At 40.3% G+C, this 18056-nt stretch overlaps 1 protein-coding gene across 1 annotated transcript in view; it reads left to right on the plus strand.

Annotated features, from left to right (window-relative positions):
- LOC118910198 (nuclear pore complex protein Nup93-like) overlaps positions 1–17291 on the plus strand; it is a 53377-nt gene extending 36086 nt beyond the window's left edge. Inside the window, exons 2-3 of the mRNA XM_057492732.1 lie at positions 7041–7233; positions 16984–17291. Coding sequence (XP_057348715.1) covers positions 7055–7233; positions 16984–17131 — 327 coding nt within the window. The 5' untranslated portion in view covers positions 7041–7054 and the 3' untranslated portion in view covers positions 17132–17291. The remainder of the gene's footprint in view (positions 1–7040; positions 7234–16983) is intronic.
- The last annotated feature ends 765 nt before the right edge of the window (positions 17292–18056 follow it).

Raw genomic sequence — 18056 nt, forward strand, 5'->3', positions numbered from 1 at the left:
TCCAATATATTCTCCCATACTGTAGGGATCCTTTTTGTTCTATTGATGGTGTCTTTTGCTGTATAGAAGCTTTTCAGCTTAATATAGTCCCACTTGTTCATTTTTGCTGTTGTTTTCCTTGACCGGGGAGATATGTTCAAGAAGAGGCCACTCATGTTTATGTCTAAGAGGTTTTTGCCTATGTTTTCTTCCAAGAGTTTAATGGTTTCATGACTTACATTCAGCTCTTTGATCCATTTTGAGTTTACTTTTGTATATGGGGTTAGACAATGGTCCAGTTTCATTCTCCTACATGTAGCTGTCCAGTTTTGCCAGCACCATCTATTGAAGAGACTGTCATTTCGCCATTGTATGTCCATGGCTCCTTTATCAAATATTAATTGACCATATATGTCTGGGTTAATGTCTGGATTCTCTAGTCTGTTCCATTGGTCTGTGGCTCTGCTCTTGTGCCAGTACCAAATTGTCTTGATTACTATGGCTTTATAGTAGAGCTTGAAGTTGGGGAGTGAGATCCCCCCTACTTTATTCTTCTTTCTCAGGATTGCTTGGATATTTGGGGTCTTTGGCGTTTCCATATGAATTTTTGAATGATTTGTTCCAGTTCATTGAAGAATGTTGCTGGTAGTTTCATAGGGATTGCATCAAATCTGTATATTGCTTTGGGCAGGATGGCCACTTTGACGATATTAATTCTTCCTAGCCACGAGCATGGGATGAGTTTCCATCTGTTAGTGTCCCCTTTAATTTCTCTTAAGAGTGACTTGTAATTTTCAGAGTATAAGTCTTTCACTTCTTTGGTTAGGTTTATTCCTAGGTATTTTATTTTTTTTGATGCAGTTGTGAATGGAGTTGTTTTCCTGATTTCTCTTTCTGTTGGTTCATTGTTAGTGTATAGGAAAGCCACAGATTTCTGTGTGTTGATTTTGTATCCTGCAACTTTGCTGTATTCCGATATCAGTTCTAGTAGTTTTGGGGTGGAGTCTTTAGGGTTTTTTATGTACAGTATCATGTCATCTGCAAATAGTGACAGTTTAACTTCTTCTTTAGCAATCTGGATTCCTTGTATTTCTTTGTTTTGTCTGATTGCCGTGGCTAGGACCTCCAGTACTATGTTAAATAACAGTGGAGAGAGTGGGCATCCCTGTCTCTTTCCCGATCTCAGAGGAAATGCTTTCAGCTTCTCGCTGTTCAATAGAATGTTGGCTGTGGGTTTATCATAGATGGCCTTTATTATGTTGAGGTACTTGCCCTCTATTCCCATTTTGCTGAGAGTTTTTATCATGAATGGATGTTGAACTTTGTCAAATGCTTTTTCAGCATCTATGGAGATGATCATGTGGTTTTTGTCTTTCTTTTTGTTGATGTGGTGGATGATGTTGATGGACTTTCGAATGTTGTGCCATCCTTGCATCCCTGGGATGAATCCCACTTGGTCATGGTGTATGATCCTTTTGATGTATTTTTGAATTCGGTTTGCTAATATTTTGTTGAGTATTTTTGCATCTACGTTCATCAGGGATATTGGTCTGTAGTTTTCTTTTTTGGTGGGGTCTTTGCCTGGTTTTGGTATTAGGGTGATGTTAGCTTCATAGAATGAGTTTGGGAGTATCCCCTCCTCCTCTATTTTTTGGAAAACTCTAAGGAGAATGGGTATTATGTCTTCCCTGTATGTCTGATAAAATTCCGAGGTAAATCCATCTGGCCCGGGGGTTTTGTTCTTTGGTAGTTTTTGGATTACCGCTTCAATTTCGTTGCTGGTAATTGGTCTGTTTAGATTTTCTGTTTCTTCCTGGGTCAATCTTGGAAGGTTATATTTTTCTAGGAAGTTGTCCATTTCTCCTAGGTTTCCCAGCTTGTTAGCATATAGGTTTTCATAGTATTCTCCAATAATTCTTTGCATTTCCGTGGGGGTCCGTCGTGATTTTTCCTTTCTCGTTTCTGATACTGTTGATTTGTGTTGACTCTCTTTTCCTCTTAATAAGTCTGGCTAGAGGCTTATCTATTTTGTTTATTTTCTCAAAGAACCAGCTCTTGGTTTCATTGATTTTTGCTATTGTTTTATTCTTCTCAATTTTATTTATTTCTTCTCTGATCTTTATTATGTCCCTCCTTCTGCTGACCTTAGGCCTCATCTGTTCTTCTTTTTCCAATTTCGATAATTGTGACATTAGACCATTCATTTGGGATTGCTCTTCCTTTTTTAAATATGCTTGGATTGCTATATACTTTCCTCTTAAGACTGCTTTTGCTGTGTCCCACAGAAGTTGGGGCTTAGTGTTGTTGTTGTCATTTGTTTCCATATATTGCTGGATCTCCATTTTGATTTGGTCATTGATCCATTGATTATTTAGGAGCGTGTTGTTAAGCCTCCATGTGTTTGTGAGCCTTTTTGCTTTCTTTGTACAGTTTATTTCTAGTTTTATGCCTTTGTGGTCTGAAAAGTTGGTTGGTAGGATTTCAATCTTTTGGAATTTACTGAGGCTCTTTTGGTGGCCTAGTATGTGGTCTATTCTGGAGAATGTTCCATGTGCACTTGAGAAGAATGTGTATCCTGTTGCTTTTGGATGTAGAGTTCTGTAGATGTCTATTAGGTCCATCTGCTCTACTGGGTTTTTCAGTGCATCTATGTCCTTACTTATTTTCTGCCCAGTGGATCTATCCTTTGGGGTGAGTGGTGTGTTGAAGTCTCCTAGAATGAATGCATTGCAGTCTATTTCCCCCTTTAGTTCTGTTAGTATTTGTTTCACATATGCTGGTGCTCCTGTGTTGGGTGCATATATATTTAGAATGGTTATATCCTCTTGTTTGACTGAGCCCTTTATCATTATGTAGTGTCCTTCTTTATCTCTTGTTACTTTCTTTGTTTTGAAGTCTATTTTGTCTGATATTAGTACTGCAAACCCTGCTTTCTTCTCGCTGTTGTTTGCCTGAAATATGTTTTTCCATCCCTTGACTTTTAGTCTGTACATGTCTTTGGGTTTGAGGTGAGTTTCTTATAAGCAGCATATAGATGGGTCTTGCTTTTTTATCCATTCTATTACTCTGTGTCTTTTGATTGGTGCATTCAGTCCATTAACATTTATGGTGACTATTGAAAGATATGTACTTATTGCCATTGCAGGATTTAAATTCGTGGTTACCAAAGGTTCAAGGTTAGCCTCTTTAGTATCTTACTGCCTAACTTAGCTCGCTTATTGAGCTGTTATATACACTGTCTGGAGATTCTTTTCTTCTCTCCCTTCTTATTCCTCCTCCTCTATTCTTCATATGTTGGGTGTTTTGTTCTGTGCTCTTTCTAGGAGTGCTTCCATCTAGAGCAGTCCCTGTAAGATGTTCTGTAGAGGTGGTTTGTGGGAAGCAAATTCCCTCAGCTTTTGTTTGTCTGGGAATTGTTTAATCCCACCATCATATTTGAATGATAGTCGTGCTGGATACAGTATCCTTGGTTCAATGCCCTTCTGTTTCATTGCATTAAATATATCATGCCATTCTGTTCTGGCTTGTAGGGTTTCTGTCGAGAAGTCTGATGTTAGCTTGATGGGTTTTGCTTTATAGGTGACCTTTTTCTCTCTAGCTGCCTTTAACACTCTTTCCTTGTCCTTGATCTTTGCCATTTTAATTATTATGTGTCTTGGTGTTGTCCTTCTTGGATCCTTTCTGTTGGGGGTTCTGTGTATTTCCGTGGTCTGTTCGATTATTTCCTCCCCCAGTTTGGGGAAGTTTTCAGCAATTATTTCTTCTAAGATACTTTCCATCTCTTTTCCTCTCTCTTCTTCTTCTGGGACCCCTATAATACGTATATTGTTCCTTTTGGATTGGTCACACAGGTCTCTTAATATTGTTTCATTCCTGGAGGTCCTTTTGTCTCTCTCTATGTCAGCTTCTATGCGTTCCTCTTCTCTGATTTCAATTCCATCAATGGCCTCTTGCATTCTATCCATTCTGCTTATAAACGCTTCCAGAGTTTGTTTCATTTCTGCGATCTCCTTTCTGGCATCTGTGATCTCCCTCCAGACTTCATCCCATTTCTCTTGCGTATTCCTCTGCATCTCTGTCAGCATGTTTATGATTCTTATTTTGAATTCTTTTTCAGGAAGACTGGTTAGGTCTGGCTCCTTCTCTGGTGTTGTCTCTGTGATCTTTGTCTGCCTGTAGCTTTGCCTTTTCATGGTGATAGGAATAGTTTGCAGAGCTGGGACGAGTGATGGCTGGAAGGACTTCCTGTCTTGTTGGTTTGTGGCCCTCCTCTCCTGGGAGAACAGCGACCTCTAGTGGCTTGTGCTGGGTAGCTGCGCACAGACAGGGCTTCTGCTTCCTGCCCGGCTGCTATGGAGTTTATCTCCGCTGTTGCTGTGGGTGTGGCCTGACTCGCGCAGCTGCTCCAAAGTGGTGGAGTCGCGTTGGAGGGGGAGCGGCTGGGAGTCTATTTATCTCCGGAATGGGCCTCCCTGCTCCCTGCAGCTCAGGGGATTAGGGTGCCCAGAGATCCCCGGATTCCCTACCTCTGGATTAAGTGACCCGCCCTGCCCCTTTAAGACTTCCAAAAAGCACCCTCCAAAACAAAACAACGACCACAAAAAAAAAAAAAAATTTTTTTTATTAAATAAAGAAATAAAAAATGGCCACTCGTTTTTCTTTATTCTCCAGTGCCAGCCTCAGGCTTCTGCTCACCGGTCTTGCTGCCCTGTTTCCGTAGTATTGGGGTCCCTATCCCTTTAAGACTTCCAAAATACGCTCGCCAAAACAAAACAGCAAAAAAATAAATAAATGGCCGCTCGCTTTTCTTATGTCCTCCGGCGCCAGGCCTCTGGTACCCTCTCACCATTCTTCCTGCCCTGTTTCCCTAGTATCCAGGACCCCGTGCATGCACTGTGCCTGCGCTCTGGTCCCGATGGCTGGGGCTGGGTGTTCGGCAGTCCTGGGCTCCGTCTCCCTCCCACTCTGCCTACTCTTCTCCCGCCAGGAGCTGTGGGGAGGGGCGCTCAGGTCCCACGGGGCGGGGCTTGTATCTTACCCTCTTCGCGAGTCTCTGGGTTCTCACAGGTGTGGATGTCGTCTGGATGTTGTCCTGTGTCCTCTGGTCTTTATTCTAGGAATAGTTGTCTTTGTTATATTTTCATAGATATATGTGGTTTTGGGAGGAGATTTCCGCTGCTCTACTCACACCGCCATTTTGGCTCCACCCCCTTCTTTTTTCTTTTTTAAATGGAAAAGTTTTGTTTCATTTAGTTCTTTATTCAGATACTTTCAAGATTTTTTTTAGGAAGGAAAAAAATTACTTCCTTCTCTTTGGCTCTGTTAGATAAATTATTATTCTTCAGAATAAAAAAATAAAGGGGTAAGAGGCAGAATATTCTTTTTCTTTCCTCTTTCTTGTGATTGACAATGATTCTCATAGTAGAATGTTATTGACTTTGTAGTTTTCTGAGGAAAACATTTCTCCATCAGGCAGGAGCCATTGTTTAAAAATATCCTTCTTTTTTCTTTCTTCTGTTCATGAAAATACCTTCCTCATTCTGCCATCCCCATTTTCCCACAGGTATGGATTGCCAGGTGCAGCTGGGTTCTGTTAAGTTAAAAAAAAATGACAAAGATTATCTAGCAACTTTAGGTAAAGACTTGTTGTGTATATGACTTTCTGTCTAAAGACTGAAGTCGGCATGACACTTCGTAAAGAATACCGAGGTGTTTTCATGTTCAGTACAGCTCAGCTATTTTTCTGTTAGCCTTTGCCCTTGCCTTCAAACTTGATTTCCTTTAATGTTAATTTTCAAAAGTCTTTACTCTCTTGCTGTGGATTTATGGTGCTAACCATGCCCTTTTATCATTAACCGTTGCTTCATAACTGAGGTACAATTATGTACTGTAATAACATTGTCACTGCAGTTCTAGACCAGTGGGATTTCAATAATGCAGTAGGAGCCATGGGTTCAAAACAACGTAGAAAAGTATAATTAATAAGAGCTACTACTTAAGGAATTTGTTCTTTTTGAAAAGATAATGATCCTGTTAACCTTTTAACAATGTAAATTTTATTTTTTTCATAATGGTGATACTGTTTATCTTCTGTTGAGTTAAACACTGGTCGAAGTTAACAACATTTTCTTGGTCAAGAACCATATGCAAAGATAGTACAGTATATATAAGATTCATCTGTGTGTAATATCCATTAAATACGAGCACCACGGGGTGGTCTTGCTAATAACATTTCATGGTCTAGAAGCCAGCTGCTATTTATATTAGTACAAATATTATTAGCAGTGGTATTTCTAAAAGTAGTAAGTATATTAACAACTAAGGCTAATATTCTGAATATCATATAACAAACACATGTGGATCTGTGCTCTCAGTAACCTTGCAAGGTAAAGATTTATGTGAATGGAGACTTGGACATGAATTTTAAAAGACCGTCTTCTATGTTAGTGAAGGGGCAGGTGTATGAGAGTAACATGGGATCAGTCAGAAGACCTATATTCTGGTCTCAGCTCAGCCTCATGCAGCAGTGAGTATTCTGGGCACGGAACTGAGCCCTGTGGGCTCAAGTTGCTTCTCTTGTCTCCTTAGGAGCCTCACAGAGTTGAGAATCATATGAGACAAGGGCTGATGAGTGCCCAATGCTTTGCAAGTGGTGTTTTTCTAAGACAGGTGGAGGAGTAGGAGGTGCAGGGTGATTGTTCTTGAAGCCTCCCAGAGATTGTCACCATGGCTTTCATTTCCGTGGCGGCTTTGAGTCTGTGGAAGGAGGCAGGAATTCTGGTCTGTGTCTAAATATCTTTGCATTTGTTCTGGTGGGAAAAATCAATCTTGGGGTTGTCAGTTTGCACAGAAATGATCTATTTCTTCATAGCCTGACTCATTTTCTCTGTCAGCCCTGTTCTTGGCTAAGTTCAGGAACCAATCCTGCTTGTTGATGAGCTGTCTCCTTGTCTGTTTAGAGAAAGTCCTAGTGGTTTGTTAAGCTTGTGACAGATTCAGGCAGTGTTTGAAGCCTGTCTTTGCCTTGATTTAAGTCTCTAATTTTTTTCTCCCCTGTCTAGGCTCTTTATCTCCAATGGATACTGAGGGGTTTGGTGAGCTCCTTCAGCAAGCTGAACAGCTGGCCGCTGAGACTGAGGGCATCTCAGAGCTTCCCCATGTGGAACGGAACCTACAGGAGATCCAGCAGGCGGGCGAGCGCCTGCGTTCCCGAACTCTCACTCGCACGTCCCAGGAGACAGCAGATGTCAAGGCGTGAGTGCTGGTGGGGAGGCAGCTTTGGTTCTGGGTGGCTGGGGGCAGGATCTGTTTTTTCTTTCCTGCCTTGAGTTAGGATGCAGTCTGTAGATGAGAGACACGGGCCAGATTCTTGGGAATTGAGAGAAGTTTTGTAAACCGGTCAGCAGTCTTGCTTTGTCTTCCTGCCTTGGGTTTTGTAGGCTGTTTGCCCGACCAGGCTGTGAGCTCCTGTGCCAGGCAGAGGCGATCAGAGTGGGAAAGGGTAAGAGCTTTGTCGTGCAGAAACCCATCATAATAGTTCCTGCTTGGGTTCACTGACTGTTGGGTCATAAATGGCTCCCATAGGTATATTAGTAAATGGGGGTCACACAGATAAGTGTTACTTTCAAAGGCAGAGAGCGCTCATCAATGAACAAAGTTTTTAAGAGCACTTGGAAGGCATTGATGAGTAGTCAGTGATGAGAAGCCATCCACATGAGGAGTGATTCTGTTTGTGTATTGTCAGTGATCCCAGAAGCTGCTTCTGAAAGGCCTTGGAGATGCAGTGCCTGCCAGTTGGTGGTAGAACAGGAAAGTGGGTGAACCCCAAGAGAGTGCAGCTGTTGAAAAGTGCTGACTGGCTGGCTGGCCAGTAGCTGCTGCGGTCACACAGCATCAGTTGGGCTGTTGTCTCCACAGACATGTGTTTGGAGTTCCCAGTGTGCCAGGCCTTGGCCATCTCCAGGACTATAGCCATGAACTAGACATGGTCCTTGCCCTCAAGGAGCTTATCATTTTGGGAGGCAGGAAAAAAAAAAACCCTGCTAGTTACTGTGTGTCAGAAACTTGACTAGTCTTAAGATTTTGCTTAATCCTCACAACGGATATTAGGACTGTTGTCCCCTAATTACAGTTGAAAAGCTAAAGCTCAGGAAAGGCAAGTAACTCTCTCGGATTACACAGCTGGTGTAATGGTGAGCCACTCACCAGTGGTGAGTGGTGAGCCAGGATTCTAATGAAGTAGGCTGACTTCAGAGCGCATGCTCCTTTAGCCCTGATAGAAGGGCCGTGGGAGGATGGAGAGGTGCTATTACCTTGGTGGGTCTGGAAAGTTACAGAGGTTCTGTGTGGGACATATGGGAAATTATTAGTCATCTGCTTAGTCTTCATTCCTTGAATTTAAGAAAGACCTACATGCTGGTGCTAATGGGGAGACATTATTTTGGCTCCATAATAAATGTCGCAGGGGTGAGTACAAGGGCTATCTTATTTTTCCATCTAATCTTGAGAACTGAATGTTTTGGCTGCTATGCCCAGTCAGTAAGGATGTTGTGGAAATTCTTCTGTAGGCCTCCCCAGAATTTTATTTTCTAAAATACTAGTTAGTTTTGGTTCTGTTGGTACTGGTACAGGCAAGGCAGAGGAACCCGGCAGGGAATTTTTACTATTGAGCCTTGCAGCTAAGTGCAGCCAACTGCTCCCCTACACTGTTCCCCAGCACCCCAACATGCCTTCTGACATATCTGCTAACTTGCCCTCCCTGCAGGCTCCATACTGCTGCGCTAACTGGTGCCTGCAGTTGCCCTCGGTCTTGGGCGTGCAGGCTCCGTGTTTGTGTGCAGGGAGGCTGCTGGAGCAAAGGACCAGATGCCAGCAGAGTTGCTGTAGTTATAATTTAAGGGCATCAGCTTTACAGCCTATTAAGAGCAAAAACGGAAAATGTTTTCTTGGTAACAATTATCAGTCATGCTCTCTTTCTTGTAAATTTCCATTCTTCCTCAGCTCTTTCTACCTTAAATTCATTATTTTAGGGAGGAGGAAGTTGGAACATTGGAAGAATGGTTATTGGGTGGGGCCGGTGCTTCAAAAGAAACCAAAGGGTTGATGACTGTATTTTTCCATCTTTTTGATAGGCAGAGACATAAAGTGTGATGTGAATACTTTAGTAAGGGTGAGGGCAGGGGCAAAAGCAGAGCAGGAAAAATTGTCTTACATGAAATACATTTTGAAAGAGAGTTCTGTCTTTAAGATTTTAGTTAAGATTAGAATGTAAGTTTAAGATTGAATTGTTCTGTGCTGAAATCATTTGAATAAATATGCTTTGTTGGGTTTTTCATTTTAGGGAATAGATATGTTAGCTTTTTTGCATGTACGTGTTTGATATTTTTAAGTTGTTAAATTTCTAATCACATAAAGAATATGCTTAACATATATAAAGGTGTAAATCAGGGGTTGGCTCGCTGACCCATGAGCCCAATCCAGCCCGCTGCTGTTAAAGTGTTATTGGAACATGGCCACACTTACCTGTTTATATATTGTCTTTGCTGCTTTTGTGCTGCAGTAGCAGAGTTGAGTAGTACGACAGAGACCTTATGGCCTGCAACGCCTAAAATATTTACTGTCTGTCTTTTACAAAGTGTGCTGACTCCTGGTGTAAATAATAATAAGACGAATGAACACCCATGTGCACATTGCACGGTTAAGACACCAAATATGATTCAGTAGCTGTGAAGCCCTCCCTGGGTGCCCATCATTGATTGTATCCCCCCTCTTTTCCCCTCAGAGATGCCTCATTGGATTTTTCCATTCAGACTTAGAAGCCAAACCAGTTAGAGGCATACAAAGAAAAAAAAAGCAATTGCTTGCTCTCTGTAACTTCATCCTCTGATAACCACTGTTATTTGTTGCTTTTTATTGTTTCACACTTTGCTCCATGTTCATGCAAAGCATATACAAATATTATTTGCCCAAGTTATACCGCATATTATAGCTTTCCTTGTGCTGATACTACTAAGCTACCTTTTTAAGCACTTACTATTGATTAGGCAGTGTGCCAACCACTTTGCATGCATTATGTAATTTCTTCTTAAAAATAACCCTGCAAAATAAGTGTTATTATCTCTTTCATAATTGAGGAACATCAATAGCAAGTGGCCGACCCAGACTTCAGATCTGGCCTGGTCAGCTGGAATCCCTCATGTTGGCCTGGTGCTTTTCAGTTCCCAAAGGATTATCACAGGCATTCTCCTGACCGGGCTTCATGAGCCTGAGAGGTGGGAGAGGCAGGGGTTTTTCTCCATGTTTTAATAGAGGAGGAAGATGAAGCTTGGAAAAATGGTATGTCTAAGATTTTCAGCAGTAGGTGACAGGTGGAACTTGAACCCAGGCCCCCTGACTTTTGCTACTCCCCGTGTGTACTGAGAACCCCTTTTGTCTTCTTACTCTCCTCTTACACTCTCATGGGAGTGTTGACTCCATGTATCCTTTGGGGACCTTGGCTTAAGAGAAGCTGCCAGGTAGTGGGCAGGGAACTTCTGTATTTTTCCACCTTTAGAAACTTCAAATTTCAGGTATAGCCTTTATTGGTAAAAATCATCCATACCCTGCCTCCTTCATCAGTCCTCCCTGTATGGTTTCTGTATGTGCACTGCACAGTTCCTGCAGACTGTACCCACCTTGATGACCTTTCTCTTCTAATAATTCTAATACCCAAATTTTAAATTCTGAGGTTCTCAGCCTGGCATACCTTAAAACCACCTGGACACTAAGTACACTCTCCCATATCACTGGTGGAGATGTGCCTGTGGGACAGAATTTGGGAATATCTAGCAAATTTGCCCTGGACCCAGCAATCCTAATTCTGGGGATCTATCCCAAATATACATTGGCAAAAGTACAAAAAGATGTATGCGGAAGGATATTCATGGCAGCATTACTTGTAAAAGCAAAAATTGGAAACAGCTCAAATGTCATCACTAGGGGACTGGTTGGCTAGATATGGTACTTCTGCATAGTGAAATACTTTTCAGTAGTACAAAGGAATGAGAATATATACTACCATGAAGTGACTCTAGGATATACCATTAAGTAAAATAAAAAATGCAAGGTGGAGAAAAGTGCATAGTACTCATTATTTAAGAAAGCAGGTAGAAGACATCTAATATTCATGATCAGAAGACTTAATATTATTAAGATGTCAGTGCACCCCAGATGAGTCTACAGAGTGAATGTCATTAATCCCAGCTGCTTTTTATAGAAGTTGACAAGTTGATCCTAAAATCTATATAAAATGCAGGGGACTTAGAATGGCCAATCTTTAAAATGTAGAAGGTTGAAAGACTCATACTTCTGATTTCAATCTTAATACAGAGCTATAGTAATCAAAATTATATGGTACTGGCATAAGCATAAACACACAGATCATTTGAATAGAATTAGGAGCCCAGAAATAAACCCATGAGTCCGTGATCAACTGAAAATGATGCTGAGACAACTGGAGTATCTACATGCAGGAGAATGAAGTTGGACACCTTAACTCCAGATGGAATAGAGACCTAAATGTAAGAGTAAGAACTTTGAAACTCTTAAAAGAAAACAGGTATAAATCTTCCTGACCTTAGGTTAGGCAAAGCCTTGTCAGGTATGAAACTAAAAGCCCAAGTGACAGAATAAAAATAGATAAATTGAACTTCATCAGAATTAAAACCTTTTGTGCGTCAAAGGACACTCTCCAGAAAGTGAGAAAATCGCCCATAGAATGAGAGAAAATATTTGCAGTTTATACCTCAGAGATAATCAGCTCCCGACCACTGCAGTAAAGCAAATATCACAGTAAAGCGAGGCAAATGAATTTTTTGGTTTTCCAGTGTATATAAAGTTAAGTGTGCAATAGCATTATGTCTAAAAAAAGGTGCATACATTAATTAGAAAGAACCTCATTACTAAATAATACTAACCATCATCTGAGTTTTCAGCAAATTGATCACAGATCACTATAGCAAATATGATAATGAAAAAGTTTGAAATATTGCAAGACTTACCAAACTGTGATAGAGACATGAAGTGAGCAAATGCTGTTGGAAAAATGGTGCCGATTGGCATCCTTCATGCAGAGTTGCCACAAACCTTCAATTTGTAAAAAAAAGGCAGTATCTGTGAAGTGCAGTACCTGATAAAGGATTTGTATCCAGAATATGTAAAACAAAACAAAACAAACAAAAAATACCTCTTACAACTCAATAATAAAAAGACAACGCAATTTAAAGATGAGCAAAAGATCCTAATAGACATTTCTCCAAAAGATAATGTGTGTGTCCAATAAGCAAATGAAAAGATGTTCAACATCACTAGCTATCAGGGAAATGTGAGTCAAAAACAATAATGTACTTCACATGCTTCATACACACTAGGATAGCTATAATCAAAAAGACAATGACAAATGTTAGCAAGGATGTGGGAAAAGCTGAAATTCTCATATACTGTTGGTATGATGTAAAGTGGTGCAGCCCCTTTGGAGACCAGTCTGGCAGTTCCTTAGAAAGTTAAATGTCGAGTTACCATACAACTGAGCCCTTCCACTCCTAAGTATATACCCAAGAGAAAGGAAAATAGTTGTCCACACCAAAACTAGTTCATGAGTCTTCATGGCAGCATTATTCATAATAGCCAAAATGTGGAAACCACCACGTGTCCATCAGCTGGTGAATTGATAAATAAAATATAGCATATCCATGTAATGGAATACTGTTTGCATCAAGAAAGAATGAACTACCTGCTCCAACATGGATGAACCTTGAAAAACATTATGCTAACTGAAAGAAGCCAGTCACAGAAGACTACACGTTGTAGAGTTCTATTATATGCAATGTCCAGAATAGGCAAGTCTACAAGTTAGAAAGTAGATTAGTTGTTGCCTAGGGAATGGGTAGATTGGGGGACATGGGGAGTGACTGCTGGTGGGGAGCAGTTTCTTTCTGGGGTGAAGAAAATGTTCTAAAGTCAATTATAGAGTGATGGTTACACAACTCTATACTGAAAACCACTGAATTACACACTTCAAATGAGTGATTATATAGTATGTGCATCATATCTCAATAAAACTGTGTAAAAGCAGGTGATACAAATGTGTTTACATACCTGCTGATAAAAAGAAGAAAGTATTTTAAAAGTACCTGGGATTTGCTTTAATTGGGTATGGTCAGACTTACAGACATGGGGATGACTGTCATGTTCTCTAGGAACGGGCAGGGTATGCCATGCAGGACCCCATGCGGAAGCAAATGGAGTCAGTCAGGAGGCAAAGGGATCTACCATAGAGCTTCCTCAGTCAGAATTTCTCTGAAATATTCCAGTTAATAAAGATACCGTATACCACCATTTTCCAACCTCTGAGGAATTAATGAATCTAAATAACAAATCATCAATGTCTGCTAAGTTCCAGAAAGAGATTACCTGTTGTTAACATAGCTCTTGATGAAAGCCTGGAATGATCTAATAAAAAAATAATGACACAAGAATCCTATCAAAACTTTAGAGCTCATTTTCAATTTATAGGAAGTACAGAGGCCAGAGGAATATGTTAAATGACATCATGAGGATGCAATCAGTAAAACCTGTGGGAATCTCCATTTTTGCTACTTTGAGTGTAGTCTATATGGATCAACAACATAAACATCAATTTAGGAGCTTTTAGAAATGGAGAATCTTCAGCCCCATCCCAGATACATTCATAAATACAAAGTGTGACACATCCATATAATGGAATGCTATTCAATAATGAAGAGAAATGAAATACTGATACATGAATCAGAATCTACATTTTAACAAGCTTCCCAGGTAATTCACGTGCACATTTGAAGTTTGAGTAGCACTCGTTTGATTAGTCTGTAGGGCACATATTCCAGAGTCTCCAACAATGAAATTGTAAGAGAGAGAGAGAGAGGAAAAAAAAGATGAGGTGATGAAAGGGAAACCTGTAGATTAAAAGAGATTTGGGAGGCCTGTCAATAATTCACAAGTAGAGCCCTTATTTGTATCCCATTCAAACAAACACAGATTTAAAAATTATCAAGTAATTGGGGGGAATATCTTGGATCAGCTTTGAAATAATTTGGGTGTTGGAGAAGGGAAAGTGGGTAGCGATGTTAATGAAACAGCATTGGCTACAACATGACAGTTGTTGAAGCTGGCTGATGGGTACAAGTTTACTGTTTTAGTTTTGTATTAAGAGGTTTTTTTCCCTCCATAATGGTTAAAGAGGGGTTTTCACTAAGATGGCTTTAATCAAAAAGGTAATGAAGGTGTTGGCTAGGCTATGGAAAAATTTGGAACGCTTGACATTGCTTGTGGGAGGGTAAAATGGTTTAGCTGCTTTGGAAAATAGTCTGGCAGTTCTGCAAAAGGCTAAACGGAGTTACCATATGATCTAGCAGTTCTACTCCTAGGTATATACCCAAGAGAAATGAAAACATGTTCACACAAAAACCTTTACATGAATGGCAGCATTTTTCATAATACCCAAAAAGTGGAAACAATGCAAATACCCATCCACTGATGAATGGATACATTCATAAATAGGAAATGAGGCATATCTATATAATGGAATACTATTCAGTAATAAAAAGAAATGAAGTACCTGATACCTGCTACAATATGATAAACTTTGAAAACATTCTGCTAAGTGAAAGAAGCCAGTCACAAAAGACTACCTGTTGAATGATCCCATTTATATGAAATGTCTAAAATAGACAAATCAATAGAGAGAGGAAATAGATTACTGACTGGTTGCTTGTGTCTGGGAAGATAGGGGGAGTGACTGCTGATGGTAGTGGGTTTATTTTGGAGGGTGATGAAAATGTTCCAAAATTGATTGTGGTGATGGTTGTACAACCCTGTGAATATACTAAAAGCTATTGTACACTTTCGGTAGGTGAATTATATTGCATGCGAGTTGTATCTCAGCAAAGCTTTATTTTTTATTTTTTATTTTTTATTTTTATTAAGGTATTATTGATATATACTCTTATGAAGGCTTCACATGAAAAAACAATGTGGTTACTACATTTACCCATATTATCAAGTCCCCACCCATACTCCAATGCAATGACTGTCCATCAGTGTAGTAAGATGCCACAGATTCACTATTTGCCTTCCCTGTGCTATACTGTTTTCCCCATGATTCCCCCACACCATGTGTACTAAACATAATGCCCCTCAATCCCCTTCTCCCTCCCTCCCCACCCGCCCTCCCACACCCCTCCCTTTGATAACCACCAGTTTCTTCTTGGAGTCTGTGAGTCTGCTGCTATTTTGTTCCTTCAGTTTTGCTTCGTTGTTATACTCCACAAATGAGGGAAATCATTTGGTACTTGTTTTTCTCCGCCTGGCTTGTTTAACTGAGCATAAGGTCCTCCAGCTCCATCCATGTTGTTGTAAATGGTAGGATTTGTTTCTTTCTTATGGCTGAAGAGTATTCCATTGTGTATTTTCTTTATCCATTCATCACCTGATGGACACTTAGGTTGCTTCCTTATCTTGGCTATTGTAAATAGTGCTGCGATAAACATAGGGGTGCCTATGTCTTTTTGAAACAGAGAAGTTGTATCCTTTGGGTAAATTCCAAGGAGTGGGATTCCGGGGTCAAATGGTATTTCTATTTTTAGTTTTTTGGGGAACCTCCATATTGCTTTCCACAATGGTGGAACTAAAGCTTTTTTTTTTCTTAATTTAAAAAATCTTTGGGAATAAAGTTGCCTTGGTGATTCTGATGTGCAACCAGGGCTGGGAACCACTGTGTTAGAAATTTAGCTGTTAAAGGTTATTAAAAGAGAGAAGCAAGATATCTGACATGGTAGCCTGGCGGGGAAGCCCCAGGGATGGCATCCTAGTTGACCTGTCTACACATAAGACACACAGACCTACAGTGGGCAGCCCTCTGGGTGCACATCATCTACTTCAGTAGTATTTAGTAGAACAGAAATAAACATGAGAAGGCCTTTCTCTTCTCCATTAAGTCTGTTAGTTCAGGATTGGAAATCTTAGGTGTCCCACCAATAGGTGTTAGAGTTACTTGTGCTGCCAAGGGGTCGAGCCGCTTCTAAGTTCCTGAGAATGAACACAAACTGTCAATGGGATTTGAGGGTAATAAAGCCTAGTCCAAAAGCAACAGTCTAAACATTTAATCTAATTCCCTAAATTTCTTTCTTCCAGAGAGTATTCTAGATATAAATGAAAATCTGTGATTTTTTTTCTTTTAATTCTTCCATTTTTACATTGTCCTGGGTAAGTAGAAATAAAGCCAGCTGTATCAGTCCCATCTCTCTTCAAAAGCATTTGTTAGTCAGGTGACAGCCTCCTGCATTCCCCCTCTTAAAGGGGGCACTTGAGATGTACTGCAAATGCTTTTTGGCTTTTGGAGAGAAACCACGGAGAACTGCCTTGGTTTCTGGTTTGACCTCCATTTGCAGTCACTGATTACCCTGGCCTTTTAGTTGCCTCAACAAATGAATAAAGTTTGGACTAGTTTATTCATGAAACTCCTAAAATTTTGTGGTTCACTGTATGTCTTTACAGAGGCTGTAAATATAGGGTGATGTTTCCTAAGAGTTTATGTCCTGGAGCTTGATGGCTACTGCTCTGGACTTTGGATAAGTTGGGTAACTTCTTTGCACCCTAGTTAGGGATTGAGAATAACATCTACCTCATTATTTTCTTTACTGTAAAATGCTTGGAGAATCTCACCTATCATTTTATTGACATACTACCACTTTATTCTAGACAAGTCCCTTCCTCTAATTCAGGCATGATAAGAACTCTCTTACTACAAAATGCGATGTTGTGTCTGCAATTCTAGGGAGTAAATCTTTATGGAAAGATATAAAACAACCATGTAAAAGCATCTGGGTGCAGGATATAGGAAGTTTTGAATGAATATTACTCTATAGTGTTTTATGAATCATTAGATGTCCTAATCCTCCTTTTTTCTCTCTGCCCTGTGTCCTCGTATAGGTCAGTTCTCCTTGGGTCTCGGGGACTTGACATATCCCACATCTCCCAGCGATTGGAGAGTCTCAGTGCGGCCACTACCTTTGAGCCTCTTGAGCCTGTGGAGGACACAGACATTCAGGTAGGGGCTGCCAGGCTCCAGGACTGGTAGTGTGTTGAGCGTGCAACCCAGGCTGAAGGCCCTGGCCCTTTGTTGACCAGCAGATTTAGGAATTTCAGATTTAGTTTAATTCTCTTCTTCCTCAGATATTAAGAGAAGGGGAGGCTCAGCTTTGGAGGTATAGTTATTTTGGGTTATTTTCAGAGTGCTGTGTGAGACTGAATTTAAGAAAGCAATTCCAACCTGTACTTTTAGATCATTGTAATTATGAGAACAGATTTCTCTTCCTTCTTTGGGCTTAATCCAAGGAACAGAGACATTAGTTGTAATTCCTCTTGCTTTCTTTGCTAGTTCTCAAATAATTGTACTATTTCTTTTCCACTTTCTGTAACTTGCTTGTACTCGTTGGCAAAGTGCTGGGGAAAACTTAGAGTACTATTTACTGAAACCTATTCATCAATTTCTAGGAAGTATTTGGCTGCGGTTAGTGGCACCAGGAAGTAGTCTAATAGAGCACTGCATTCTCATTTAACCTAACATGCCACTGGCACAATTGATTGCTAGTTTAATCTAATCAGAAACTGATTGGGGTGTGTGTGTTTGTGCGTGTGCGTGTGCGCACACGCGCTTAGGCATGCATGCATTGTTAAGGAAAAAACATGCATTTAATTTTGAGTAGTTAGAACACTGCATTTTTGTTAGAAGGAACAGATAATGGGGGTGCCGTTTTTATGATTAATTTGTCTTTGAAATACAGGACACAGGTCCTGCAAAGATAAATCTTGATATAAGGAGGTATTAATTGTGTTGTTATTTGGGTTCAATTTGAGTTAAAACTCTTTACCCCTTAGCTTTCCCAAGAACTGTTTTAATCCATCTAATGGCTGTAATTGTACTGCATTTATTCCAGTTCAGAAACCTGAAGCCCTATATACTTTGAGTTGAGAGTTGAGTAACTATAGCTATTCATAAATTT

This window comes from Manis pentadactyla, chromosome 15 (assembly GCF_030020395.1).
Source record: "Manis pentadactyla isolate mManPen7 chromosome 15, mManPen7.hap1, whole genome shotgun sequence".
Lineage (NCBI taxonomy): Eukaryota > Metazoa > Chordata > Mammalia > Pholidota > Manidae > Manis > Manis pentadactyla.